This window comes from Lissotriton vulgaris, chromosome 7 (assembly GCF_964263255.1).
Source record: "Lissotriton vulgaris chromosome 7, aLisVul1.2, whole genome shotgun sequence".
Classification (NCBI taxonomy): domain Eukaryota; kingdom Metazoa; phylum Chordata; class Amphibia; order Caudata; family Salamandridae; genus Lissotriton; species Lissotriton vulgaris.
In genome coordinates this window covers 387,096,254-387,111,097 of record NC_141695.1, presented here as the reverse complement: position 1 = coordinate 387,111,097, position 14,844 = coordinate 387,096,254, and the positions used below count along the sequence as shown (strand labels likewise).

The 14,844-nt window shown below is 45.5% G+C and overlaps 1 protein-coding gene across 1 annotated transcript in view; it reads right to left on the bottom strand.

The window, feature by feature from the left end:
• The window catches only part of LOC147701707 (uncharacterized), a 332,276-nt gene that overhangs the window by 97,368 nt on the left and 220,064 nt on the right, over window positions 1-14,844 (bottom strand). The window contains exon 5 of the mRNA XM_086928690.1: window positions 4,833-4,909. Coding sequence (XP_086784816.1) covers window positions 4,833-4,909 — 77 coding nt within the window. The remainder of the gene's footprint in view (window positions 1-4,832; window positions 4,910-14,844) is intronic.

Sequence of the window (14,844 nt, the reverse complement as noted above, 5' to 3'; positions counted from 1 at the left end):
CTTTTGTGCCGTCTAAAAAGACCACAACGAGTGCTAGCTGAGGGTCAACATTGTGCATAACAGAGAATAGTGGACACAGGTTGTGGGAGGTCGCCCTCCCGAGTACGAATCTGTCTTGATCAGGCAGTACTAATTTTCCCATGAGAAGACTGAGTCAATTCGCCAACAGCTTTGCAAGTATCTTTGCGTCAGTATTAATAAGGGATAAAGGCCTATAAGAATCACAATGATCAGCAGGCTTGCCAGGCTTCAGAAGGGAAATGATGAGCGCCTCTCTCATAGTGTCAGGGAGAGTTTTAGCCTCCAGCGCTTCCAGATAGACCTCTCTCAGAATGGGTGTCAGCTGATCAATATAGGACTTATAGAATTCAGCAGGCAGGCCATTGGAGCCTGGGCTTTCCCGGATTCCATGCCCAGAATAGCCTCCTGAAACTCGTCCGCCTCAAAAGGCGCAGCTAAAAATTCCAGCTGAGTGTCTCCCAGCCAGCCCAAGGCGATATCATTAAGGAAGGGGTTAAAATCCGGGGGAGCTGAGCACCGGGTAGTATATAGTTCTTCATAAAAGGATGTAAACGTATGTAGGATGTCCCAACTATCTCTGCGAATCACTCCAGAGGTATCCAAGATGTCAAGAATATAATTAGAAAATGGTGGCTGTCCAATGTCCTTGTTGAGTGCCCTGCCCGGTCTCACCCCCTCCCCGTATCTACGCGCAGTAAAATATTTACCACAGAAGCGGATCTCTCGCTCCGCAGTGTCAGTATATTCCGTGAGTTGGTCCCCTAACAAAGCTCTCCGGGTGCCTGAATGTTCACGCTGCACATTTGCTTGAGTTCCCGCTCTAGTCGACGGAGACTACGCCTGATATCGCGAAGTACCCCAAAACTCTTAGCAAAGCAGAAACCGCGTATTGTAACTTCAAGAGCCTCCCATAGTGTACTCATATGCTCTACCGTGCCCTTATTGCGACTAAAAAAAACTTGATATCTCGTCACCTAATTCTGCCTGAAAGACTGTCAAGCAGCGCTTAAAGTATCAGCCTCCATCATAAAGGCCCTGCAGTGGAGTTCGGAGGAGCTATTCGCAGGTGCACTGGCGAATGATCTGAAAGTGTTCTAGCCATGTGAGTCGTGGAGACAATCCACGGCACTATCCTGCGGGAGACAATCCAATAGTCAAGGCGAGATCATGCGGCGCGGGCAGTATTATGGTAAGTGTCTTCTCTCCACCCTAGATGTCCATGTCTTCATGCATCTATGAGCCCATGTGCCGAAAGTAGCTGTGTGAGGGTGTCTTTTATTTTGGTATAGTGCTGAGGCTGGGGATGAGATCGGTCTATTGTAGGGATAATGCGGTATTGAAATCGCCCCCAAAGGATATTGGTGGAGCCCACTTTTAGAATTTGTCCCCAGAGAGAGGTGTAATTGTCTGGGTCATCGTTGTTAGGCCCATAACAACAAGCCACAGTGATAGAGTGTGTTCCCAGGTTACCCCAAATGATGCAGTGCCTGCCAGAAGGGTCTCCCAGAGAGCCACCCAGAACAAAAGGAGTGCCCCTCTTGACCGAAATTAGTGTGCCTCGTGAGTATGTCGAGTAAGATGAAAAGAACCTATCTGTCTTCCATCTACTTCCAAAACAGGGCAATCAGCGGGGGTCAGCGTGTGTTTCCTGGAGTACTGCTATATGTACGTGATGTCTGTCAAGTTATACCAGTATCTGTCTACATTTACAGGGGTCAACAAGGCGCTGACAATCCACATGATTGATATTGAAAGAGTCAGTGTTCAGTGCCATATCACAAATGGAGGACAACAACTAGTAATGCTATATGGATAGATATAGGTGTATGTGCTTTCATGTGTTGGAAGGCACAACTGTTAGTGTATGAAATTGGAACCATTGGAAAGCATTAACAAATCTCCCCCCACCCACAACAGCACCCCAATCGTGCCGGGATAGTACAACCCACTAAAACTCTGATGAAATCATGACATTGCATACCAAGAAGATGCAGATCTACATGGCAACATATTTGAAAATCAACAAAAATTGAGGGGGAATGCCCATATGGGGGTCGCAAGGGCTACACGAAACCCACCCTTACCCCAGTCCTGCCTAGATAGAGTCACAGTGTCCCAGTAGAGAGAGAATAGGCGAGAGGGGGAAGGGGCGCTTGGCTTATAATACTGTCCAACCATCCGTTGCACTAAAGTAGAGGTCGAGACAAATACCAAAAAGGGAAAAGGAAAATAGCACCAAGCCTGCAACATCAGCAATGACTTATCTGTGTCCATCTGTCCGTCGTCATTACAGCCTCTCAGGGGAAGGGTATTCACGCCCAACATGCCATGAAGATTTTCCCCAGACATAAACAGAGCCAATGAAGAACAGAATTGCCATGTCATCTAGGGGTTAGGAGTTATCCACATCGGTCCGCCTCCAAGGGAGATCATCAGTCCTCTTGCGGAGAGGGCGATCTAGATGTACGGTCCTCCGATGTACCTCCAGGAGAACGAGGATGCAATGATTTTAGGAATTCCTCCACCTGGTGTGGATTTGTGAAGACAGTGTTTTTTCCCCAGTAGGAGACTCGTAGAAGTGCCGGGTAAAGAAGCATGTACTTATTCTGGGCTTTACGAAGCTTTTGCTTGACTCCAATTAATTTTCGGCGTGCCTTCTGCACCGCCATGGTGAAATCTGGGATCCGGGAAGATGCTAAATTCCACTCGATCATATCGCAGGTTTTTTTTGTTCCCTTGCCAACTTCAAGGCAGAATCGCAATAACTATAATTGAGGAGGCGGGCCTCAATTGGTCTGGGGGACCCGCCCGGTGGAGGACGCGGCCCTAATGAGCGGTGTGCTCGGTCCACGATAAAATGGGCAGAAAACAGATCGTCGTCACTGGCACCACGCAAAAGCTGCTCAATATACTCCTCCATACGACCCGTGTTGGTGCTTTCTGGAATGCCTACGATTCTTATATTGTTCCCGCGACTGCAGGCCTCAAGGTCTTCATTCTTAGCAGCGATCACCTTGAGTAAGTAATTTGTCCATGTGTGATACCTGCTGCTGCAGCTGTGCGCTAGTATCCTCGTTGTCTGAGATGAGTCTTTCAGCCTCTTTAATATGCCCATCATGTTTGTCCACTTTCTGGACTAAGAAGTCCAGGCAGGTATTCCTAGTGTCCATTTTCCCTGACAGATCTGACATGCTATGTTGCAGGGCCAGCAGTAGAGCCTTAACTTCATCCCCCGGAGTCGAATTCTGTGAAAGCGACATCTCACCAGCTGTTTGACTAGATTCCTCCGAGCTCGAGCGAGTGGCGACCTTCTTCGCATCAAATACCAGCTTAGGTTGTCCGCCATCTGGTTTTGCCATGGCAGCAGCGAGGTCCGCATCTAGGTCCCCCCTCGATTGGCCAATGGTGTCCACACAGCAGCCTAACAGACACACCGTACACAATCACGGGCCGAGCGCCCAGGGCACGAGTGTCAGTGGTGCAATATAAATGAGGTTTGGTGCAAGGTCACAGTCCCCCACCTAAATGAAGGATACTATCAGGCCATAAGCCAGGGAGGGGGGGAGTCGGGAAATCGGGGAGCCCAGGCGCTGAGTGCACACGATCGCTATTGCCAGGGCACCCAACATTCCGGACAGTTCTATTTATGGGCTTAAGAGGGTGGGGTATCACACAGGCTGGATTGTCCCCCCAAAGGTGTAATCAGGAAGCGTGCCCACAGAGCCATGAGGCGACCCAAACGCCAGGCCTCACTGCACCAACCGCCTCCGAGTGCCGTGAGCACTCCGTGTCCGTCAGGCGGGAAGGGGATGAGCGACAGTCTAAGCTCATGGCTGAGACCACAAGTGGTGGATAATGCAGGCTGCAGTGCGGAATAAAGTCACAGTCCAATGGCACTCACCGCCCTCACAGTGCCGCAGAAGTCCAGAAGAATGTGGCAGCCGGAACGGAATCGGCGATGTCAACGTCCCTCTCCGATACGCACTGACACAGCTTGGACCACATGGGAGCCGCGGCACTCAAGTGCTTGCCGCAGCAGCAAGGAGCTCCAGTCAGGATTCACTAGGTGCCCCGCTGAGAACTTCCCACCACTTTGATGACCTGCAGATCTATGCACGCATTCAAAAATGGCACCAGAGATAGCAGGCAGCTAATGTCTCAGTATTTTGGTGTAGACAGCCCGATTATGCAACGGTGTCAGAGGATAAATGAAGGATCAAGTAGCCAGGCTGCCAGAGCGTGCGGCCATCTTGGTTGTGCGCCACCTAGCACCCCTCGTGAACACAAGAGTTTGCCCCTGCATTGTAATTACGAGCAGTGTACACATGTCACACAGACCCCACATTTCCCCCCAAAAACATGTTGGCATGTAAAACCTGCTGCAATCTTTGCAGAGTAACATTAAATATGCTGAGGTTTGCAGCTGGGAATGGGGCAACACATGCAGCATTACCACTGCTATGAGCTGAGGAGTTGAGAAAGGTGCAGCAATAGTGTGTCTGTGACAAGCCAAACACTGGGGTATGGGAATGAACCCCCTTAGTGCCCTTCAAGTGTCCACCTTCCTGCTCTGGCATTAGTGCTGAGGTTTCCTTTCCCAGCATGCTGCCGGAATTATAAGGAAATGCTGAGAAATGGTGGCAAAAGGAAATGGTGCCTCTCTCTCTTATACACACATTGCATGCTTAATGTCTTTGGCTGCCTGACTGTTTGTGCCACAGCTTCATTCTGTTGTGATCCACACTTTAATTTAAAGGCAATAACCTAGGAGCACAGTTCTACAAACAATGAAAAATAAATCCATAGCTCACCTGTTTTAAAATCATGATTAGCAGCATTGCTCCCAGTAGAACATACAACGTGGGGGATGGTACATTACTGGAACCGCCTGTAAGGGGATGCAGAAAGAATCTCAGTTAGTCACAACGCAGAAGGAAACCCTGTTCCATTGAAGAACAAGTTTCTTACCTTCGATAATGCATTATTTGGTAGTGACTATCTAGCCGCAGATTCCTTACCTTAGAATACTCACCAGGTGTCAGACTGGATACTGAAAATCCGAATGTGATGTCCACAGTACCTATATAGGCTCCACCCGTGTGACATCAGTTTCTTTTCAAGACAGTTTCCGCATTGGAAGCATGGAGCAATGTCAGAAGGCTGATTGACCAGCAAGCAGATTATTAAGAGCATACAGGGACCTACTGGATCGCAGAATGGGGCGCTGGGAGGGTCGATAAGGAATCTGCAGCTAGAGAGAATCTCTACCAGATAAGGCGGATCCACGCTGTTGTCATGGAAAGAAAGGAACTGATGTCAGTGCGCTGGGGTGGCACCTACGTAGGAGTCATATCACATAGGCATAGATGCTGCTAATGCAGGGCCGTTTAACAAAACCTACCGGCAAACAGGGGTACTGCTCAAGGGATTTCAAACCCAGTCTAACGCCTTGGGAATATCCTACAGCAAGGAATCTACAGCTAGAAGTTTCTATCAGTTTGCATGGTTTATTCTTTTGTCACAAAAATCTAGGTAAATGAAGCATCAAATAACAGCCAGGCAGCTGTAAAGACCAGAACCAGAGGGTCATAGTACATCCCATGTCAGGCAGGGCCTGTTGGGAAATTCTGCCTGCTTGCTACGCATGCTGACCAGGAGGGAGCCCTACATAGGTATTTCTGATCATGGGAACCTGACATTCTTTTGAGCATCGGCTTTGTCGTGGGATAGAAAATGTAGGAAAAGTGTAAATTGAAAAGGCGTTTCGCCATACAACTTTCCACCTAAAATCTAGCTTTAAATACTAGCTGTCACTTCAGCTGTGAAAACAAATTGTTAGCATGTCACTTGTGGCCTAGAGGAACAGCAGATGATTAGTTTACAAATGGTAGTTTTGAGCCTGAGACTTAAGCTGGAAAAGCCAAAACAAATAGACATCATAGTCTTCAACCTATTTCAGTGTATGGAGTTCTCTGCAGTGATTTAGTTCCATCTTCGGCAGTGAGAGATAATACCTGCTATTTTTTTGTGAATGTTCCAGGGTTTCAAAGTATGAACTATAATGCACATTTATGTGAACCAAACCCTCTTTATTCAGCTGAGCCCCGACCTGAAGTTCTTAAAACACACTAATATGTGATATGTGCACTTTTTTCTCAGCTGAATGGTGAACTGATTATTTTCTTAAATGTCAAACTTACTTTGCATGCAAGGTAAGTGACTGTTAACTTTAAACAAAACAGAAGAAAAGGCAATCTTCTCACAATAGAATCTTTTGAAATATTCTTTTTTTGTACAAGCAGGGGTAGGTCTATACTTTAACAGACTCCCACCCACGGCATGCTTCATCATCGACAAAATCCCTAATATTCAAGCATGTCTCACCACCATCATTCAGTTAGATGAGGGCTTGATGGGCACAGTGAATATAAGTGTGGCCACTGTAGTGGAGTCCACACTATCAAGATTTACCATATTCCCTTGGAAGGGGCTTTGGCAGCCATTATCAGCCTTAAATCAGGATCACCCACGGATCCTTGCCCTCCTAATCTGTTAGCACTAGAGTTGACTCATCAATGCTGTAGTCCACAGGGTGCTAAATGCCTCTCTGTCTATGGCAACAGTACCATATTCCTGCAAACATAGAAAAATTCTCCCCCTACTAAAAAAAAAAACACGGAAGATCCCAAAGAACAGTCCAACTATAGACTGATATCTCGGTTGTCAACTCTGCCTAAAGTACTGGAAAAATGAGTAAACTAGCAACTTTCCCAGTATCTTGAAGACAATAACTTGTTACACTCTAGCACGTCCGGCTTTACACCAAATTGTAATATGGAGACCGCATGGATGGAGGTCACAGAGTACATCTGAGTTACCCTGAATGCTGGGTGGAAAACAGTGCTGATCAGGTTAGATCTGTCAGCAGCCTTTGACATGGTCCCTCATCCAGAATTGGAGTGGTAGGTCAGGCCTTGAACTGGCTTGTATCCCTTTTGAATGGCAGAGGACAGGAGGTATGGGTCTCTCCTTTCTCTTCAGAGTCCCCGGAACTTACAGTGGGAGTGCCTCAAGGCTCTGCCCGAGCCCCACGCTTTCCAACATTTATCTTAAACTAGCTCAGTTTACGGAAGCTTTGGGGGCAAAAGTGATCTCTTATGCTGACGACACATAGCTGCTTTTCTCCTGTGAGAAGGAAGAAGAGATTGCAGGTGAATCTATTAAATCTTGTCTAGAGGCTGTTTTCCACTGGATGACCACAAATTATTCAAAGTGCAACGCAGACAAAACCGAGATTCTGTTCTTTGGTCAAAATTCCCTGGCAACATGGCAAATCTTTTGGCACCCCCCACACCAGGCCCTCAGAAGGGAGCAGTCAAGAATCTCTATGTCAAATTTGCCATTCACCTTTTCAACTACAAAAAATGTTGCTGTAGGCTTCTGCTTCCGTTTTCCTTGTGTTCTAAAGAAGTTTCTGAACTTCATCTCATTTTCTTCCAGAGAATCCATTGTCCAAGCACTCATCACATCAATGTAGGACTATGCAAATGCTCTGTATATGGGACTACCCGACAACCTGCCACAGCAGCCTGCATTCTTCTCAGTCTTCCTCCGAGAACGCATGTCCCCCAATCTCAGCACCCTGCACTGGCTTCCAGTGAGGAAGAGGATCTTGTTTAAAGTCCTAGTCTTATTCCACAAAGAGCTTCATCACAAGGGGCATGTTACCCGAGGGCCAGAATTAGATTCTACTTCCCCACCAGAAACCTGAGATCCACAATCAGCACACTGGATAGGATTCCCAAGATTCCCCTATCTGGGACCATCAGCATGGAATAAGCTCCCTCTCGAGCTCCGCTCTGTGGAATCAATTTACATGTTCAGAAAATGAGTATAAACATGGGTATTCTCACAAGAATTGAGATCTTGTCAAATCCTGTGACTATTTATGAGCTGAGGATTAAAACACTCCTAGCTCTAGCTGCGCGTTTTATAAATTCTGTTTAATTTGTTCATATCATCTGGAGCCACAGGTATAGGAGAGGATCCTACCAAAGTATCATTGAATATATGTTTATTGATGTCTCTCTATGACATGTGCTGAAGGACACAAAGGTACTAGATCACAACATCTTAGCCTTATATTTGAATGGTTCTTTAATTTCCGACATGCTTGAGGCCTCTGGTTCATTAGCTGATCCTCTTGCCGTCTGTAAGAACCGTAAAAATGTGAACTGGTCCAGCATTTTCTGCAATTCTGCTGCTATGAGTTCTATGTACGATGTAGTAAAAAAGAAAGTGGGAATTGTAAGCAATAACTTAGACAATCCCATGTTTTTAATGCACGTTCATGAACTACAATTTTTTTTTAAAAGAATAGTAGGACTGCTACTGCACCAATATCTGGTAAAGAATGGTTCAACAGGGATTTCAGTCTTAGAAAACTCGACCTTATTTCCACTATTATATCGTGCTTTGAATGCAGAATAGAATCCTCTAGAACCACAAAACTGTGACTAGAGAAGTCAGATTAAAATGGGAAACAGGCATTTGGGACGATCTTTTATAAGTGGCTTATTCTAAAAAAAATCTAAACATTTCTGCCGCATTGTATTCCACAGGGAAAGCAGAAGACCAATGACACCAATGAAACCGAAAATTCATGTCCAAGCCAATGAGTGGGTTAAGCATTTTGGAAGCCTTTATGGAGATCTCATGTGCTTTGTTGAAGTTGATGCTAGCCCAGATATTGTTCAAGTCGTAGTGGCTGCTCCATGAGTGTCTAGAATTACTAGAATTACTGATCCTAGCGCTTTGGCAACATATTGTTTGACTTCAGATCACACTAGGAGCAATTTCCAGCTACTGTGCAACTTATTTTAGTTTAAAAACGCCGAATTTTAAAAGTGCTCGAATTTTCATACTGTTTGCATACAGCATACCTGGCATACTTGGCACTCACTTGCCACTATTTTCGCTCTGTTCCTGACATTCCCAGCCGATTTTAGGGCTGTAGATCGAGGGCTAGTGACAACAGCATTTACGGCGGCCATCTTGAGTGAGGGGGAGAGAGCGGTGAGAGCGCTCTAGTGTCCGGTATTTAAGGAGCCCCTAGGAAGCAGGCGCGAGATCCTAGCGCTTTGGCAACATATTGTTTGACTTCAGATCACACTAGGAGCAATTTCCAGCTACTGTGCAATTTATTTTAGTTTAAAAACGCCGAATTTTAAAAGTGCTCGAATTTTCATACTGTTTGCATACAGCATACCTGGCATACTTGGCACTCACTTGCCACTATTTTCGCTCTGTTCCTGACATTCCCAGCCGATTTTAGGGCTGTAGATCGAGGGCTAGTGACAACAGCATTTACGGCGGCCATCTTGAGTGAGGGGGCGAGAGCGGTGAGAGCGCTCTAGTGGCCGGTATTTAAGGAAACGGTCTATCTCCGCGCTAGCGGTCGCGTTTGCGGAAGCGCCTCCTCAGCGCCGGAGTCAGCCCGTCTGCGCCCGTCCGCGCCTCGGACGTGCCTCAGGGCTATGGCACCACCATATGGTTCAGTCCCCAACATACCACAGGTACCTATAGCCGATATAGCAATACATTCAATAGAATCCCCCTACATCAAATATACGTCTGTCGATTTGAAGGCTCTACAACCGGCAACAAAACCCTCCTGCAGGTTGTTAAAATTGGGGTGGGAGAAGGATTCCTGTCAAACCTGTCAATTACACATTGACCCTGAAGGGATCAAATCTACACTGTCTGATTCCCTCAAGAACTCCTCAAAATCAAAGACAAAATCCTTTTCCTTTATTAGCCTCAACTGTCGCTCTTTACCAATGCATAAACTAGAAATATATAACCTACTCTTAGATGAAGCACCTGATGCATTGTTTATTACTGAAACCTGGCTCAAAGAAAGTTCGGGTCCAGACATAGCTATGGCACTTCCGGACTCCTACGCTATCACCAGACTTGATAGGGAAAAGATACCTGGCGGAGGAATTGCCATCATCTTCAAAAAGATTTTTAATTGCGAATTTAAACCTCTTTTATGTGATGGCTGCCAAGCGGCGACATTTAAACTTACGCTAGCCCCTTATTTCACTTTAGCCGGAGTCCTTGTGTATCGGCCTCCGGGGGCAGCGTCCAAATGGGTGACAAATATGTCTGCACTTATCGGACCGTTAGCCATGAGAACTGCCAATTTCACATTCTTAGGCTACATAAACTTGCATCTAGAGGATGAGGAATGCTCTTTAGCTAAAGACTTCATAAATGACTTAGCAGCTCTCAATCTAACCTTAAAGAACTCAGGGCCTACACATCGTGCTGGACACCTGCTAGATCCCATCTTAACAATATTGTGACGCATTCTGCCCAGCCTCTGCCCTGGTCCGACCACTATTTGGTTAAATTTGCCCTTCAGGTCGACCCAATAAATAAAGATAATACTCCCCTACCCACCCAGTTTATAAGAAAGTGGAAACAACTTGACATTGACAGTCTTAATACCCTCCTGGAAGAACATAGGCCTTGCACTAAGACCTCTATTCAACAGCTTTCCTCCACAGTACAAAACTGGCTTCTTGCAGCCATTGACTCCACCCTGCCCAAAACAAAGCTAAAACCTAACACCCACCGCTCTCCTGCGCCCTGGTTCAACGATATTTTACAAAATGAAAAAACTAGATGTAAAAATCTTGAACGTCAATGGAGGAGGAGTTACTCACCTGTAATCAAGGAAAAATACAAAATTCAGTTAATAGCGTATCAAAAGCAGTGTAGCAAGGCTAAAGCAGAATTCATCTGCACAAAAATCACAAATGACTTAGACCACTCCAAAACACTTTTTAAGCTAGTAAAAGAGCTGGCTGGCTCTAATACGTCTCAACTCCCACCTGAACTTAATAAAACTCAATGTGACCTACTAGCTGCCTTCTTCATCAATAAAGTTGACCAAATTCATCAAGACATTAATCAAGCTTCTAAAAAATATAATTTAACCACTGAAGCTACCCCAAATTGTGCATCATCTACCTCGGGTAATACCCCAGGCATTCCGGATTGCTCTACTCCGGTTAATGCATCTTCTGTCACACTTGATAGTTGGCCCATGCTGAACCCTGATATGGTTCAAAGGCTGCTAAAAACTATTAAATCTGGCTCACCTAAAGACCCATTGCCATGCTCAGTCTTAAAGCAACTTAACAGCAACGTCTTGGTTACCATCACTGATCTTCTCAATGCTTCGTTACTGGAATAATTTGTACCCAGTGAATGGAAGCATGCAAGGATTCATCCGCTCCTGAAGAAAGCTGGCGCAGACCCCAATTTGCCAGCTAACTTCCGCCCAATATCCTTGCTGCCCACCTTTGCAAAAATATTGGAGAAACATGTACATCGTTGCCTCACTGATTTCATCACCACTCAGGACCTATTACCATCCCACCAGTCGGGATTTCGTGCAGGCTTTTCCACAGAAACTACCTTGCTGGGGGTAACCGAAAATATCCGCCGCATGGTGGACAAGGGCGAAACAGTGGCACTTGTGCTGCTCGACCTCAGCGCGGCATTCGACACCCTGTCGCATGCGGTCCTCGCCCAAACACTCCACTCCCTGGGCATCCGTGGGGCAGCTCTCAACTGGATTAGATCATTATTGGAAAACCGCACTTTCCAGGTCTTCTCACAAACTGCCTGCTCCGACACCATGACATTCAAACACGGAGTTCCACAGGGCTCTATTCTTAGCCCGTTGCTTTTCAACGTGTATATGAGCCCCCTGGCCAAAATAGTGGAGGAAACGGGGCTTTTAATGTTTTCTTACGCTGATGATTCCCAGCTGCTTTTTTCTTTATCAGCTGCAGATTCTGATAATTCCTCCACCCTACAACTCGGACTCTGTAAAATCGCCGACTGGATGCAAAAAAACTTCCTAAAACTTAACGGCGAAAAAACCGAGTTAATCGTGTTGGGCAAAAATAAAGAACTTTGGGGACCCCAACACTGGCCAACTGAAATGGGCATCCCCCCTGTCCCGGTTACTCATGCTCGCAACCTGGGCGTCATTATTGACGACTCACTCAGTTTACATCAGCAAGTGGTAAAGACTTCAGCCACCTGCTTTGCCATATTAAAATGGCTAAAAAAGATCTGTTGGATGCTGCCTGAAAACACCAAGAAAACAGTTGTCAATGCCCTAATAACATCTAGGCTAGATTATGGCAACGTTTTGTACCTGGGGGCGAACAAAGCTACTGTCCGCAGGTTGCAATCAGTGCAAAAGGCAGCAGCCAGACTACTCTGTAAAATTCCCATCTCTACTCCAACCACTAAATACATCAGGAAGTTACACTGGCTAAAAATTGAAAACCGAGTTAAATTCAAATCTCTATGTTTTATGCACAGGATTTCCACCAACACCGCTCCTAAATATCTGCAAAACCTGGTGCGCCCCTACCGTCCTTCCAGATCTCTTCGATCTTCCACGGCAAATCATTTTGAAATTCCAAGGACCAGGCTGTCACGCATGGGTGGCAAGTCCTTCTCATTCCTAGGACCTTCTCTCTGGAATTCAATGCCACATACATTGCGGTCTGAGTCGAATTACATCAAATTCAGAAAAGCCCTAAAAACATGGCTCTTTAACATCTAGTTTTCTGTAACCGCATTGCTATTGGGATCTGCCGCGCCGGGAAACCCTTTGTTGGGTAGCTGTGCGCATTACAAATGTAAACAAATAAAATAAAATAAAAATAAACTTTCATCTTTAACCCCTTGCATGCTGGTGACGGCTCCCATCCGTCATGGCACACAGTGCTCGTGTGCCGATGACGGCCGGGAGCCGTCACGACCACGCCCGCGATCGGAATGTGCCGCACAGGAACAGAATTCCGACCGCAGGCAAGGGGTTAAGGACACCAAGGAAGTTGTAGCAGCTCAGAAGGTGAGTAAAGCGCCTGGCCTAGATAAAATACTGCTAGACCTTTTTAAGTCAGAACCAGAAGTATGGCTCACTTATATTAATGGTGCATCAAATGCTATAGCTGCAGATGCTCCCATTCCAGATACCTGGAAGGGAGGAGTGATTCTTCCAATTCAGAAGAAAGGACCTTGAACAGGCCTCAGTAATTATCGCCCAACCAGCTTAATTGATGGTTTTCAAATATTGCTTTCCAGGCAGTTTCTTGATACATTAACTATGTGGATTTTGGGATATTACATTATTAGCCAATGCCACACCGCCTTTAGAGAAGATATAAGCGCAGTTAACCAAGGGATTTGTTTCCTTCTGATAAAATGGAGGACTGTCAATCTCTTGGGGGTAGCTTTTATATTGCCTTTGTAGACCTCTGTACAGCTTTTGACATGGTCTCACAGGGCAAGCTCTGGGAAGTTCTACAAGATCTAGAAATCTCACAGACCTTTTAGATTTACTTAGCCGACTTCACTCTGATAGCTACGCTCAGGTTGGGGGGAGCCCAACAGCGAACTTACTCCTAGAATTGCAGTAAAGAAAGGAGTACGACAACGGTGTGTTTTGGCTCCTTTGTTTTTAATTTTTATTAATGGATGTATTGATTTTCTATCAAATTGTTTCAACGATTCCCCTGTCTTGGCAGGGAGCAACGTGCCAGCCCTCCTTTTTCGCAGATGACACTATGTTGTTGTCTAAAACTGAAAAAGGCTTACAGGTCCTACTGGATAGGTTTATGCTGTTTTGTTCTAACTGTGGCTTGAAGTTAAATACACACAAAACAAAATTGATGGGTTTGTAACTCGTATAAAAAGTTTGTTCCAAAGTTGGACTGGGTGGGGGTCCCCTGGAGAGAGTCAAGGAGTTCGATTACCTTGGAATTCGGATCTCTGACTCCAACTCATTGTTGAAACAAATAGCTACAAGTACTGCTTTACTTAACCATAGGGCCTTTGCTATAATTAATTCTGCTAAGAGAGCTACCAATCTTTCTGTCTCACCAACTTTAGAGGCATACAGAGGACAAGAGGTGAGTGCAGCTGTGTATGGCTCTAAGTTATGGGGTTACTGGGACTCTCGCAAGATTGAAAATGTGGATGATAATTTGTTCCACTCTCTTCTGAGACTCCCTCAGAGTACTCTATGTTACCTGTTCGATTAGACTTGGACTTGAAATCCATAGTAGACCATGTGAAATGGAGGCCAATTGTGTACTGGGTTAGACTTTGGGCTGTGAAGAATCTCTTACCCTATAGAGAGTGTCTTTTGGATGTTTTGAAGAACTTAAGTGTGCATAAAATCCCTTGGTTCGGATATGTAATGAAGTCCTCATCGAGTTGGGGCTGGAAGAATTTTGGTCTTGCAGTGGCTCTTTCCCTGACAACGCTAAACGGGTTATAAAGGATAGTTTTGGTACAATTACAATGTAAAACTCCTTTCTTTAACTTTCTTGGGTCGAATGACTAGTGGTTTCCTCTTAATTAAATGGGACTTTAACATGTAGGCTTTTTTAGACTACATTCAACTAAGCTGGGCGAGAACACTCTAAAAAAAATGTAGTTTGGGAACTATACTGACAGGCTCCCTCTGTAGCAACTGGCAGGCAGAGGGCCAGATTTCCAGATCTTGCCCTTTGTGTAAGTCTCAAGAGGAAATAGAAGGTCATATTTTATTTTTTGTAAAGCATATAGTAGAGCTAGATTCAAATTGATAAAGTTTTTTTGTAAATTATACGGGACAAGGCACTATCTTGTTGCATTCAAGTATTTGTGAGACCAATATAAACCCTACGGTAGTTTTCTCAGTTGCTAGATTTTTATACTCTGCTTGGGTCATTCAAACTT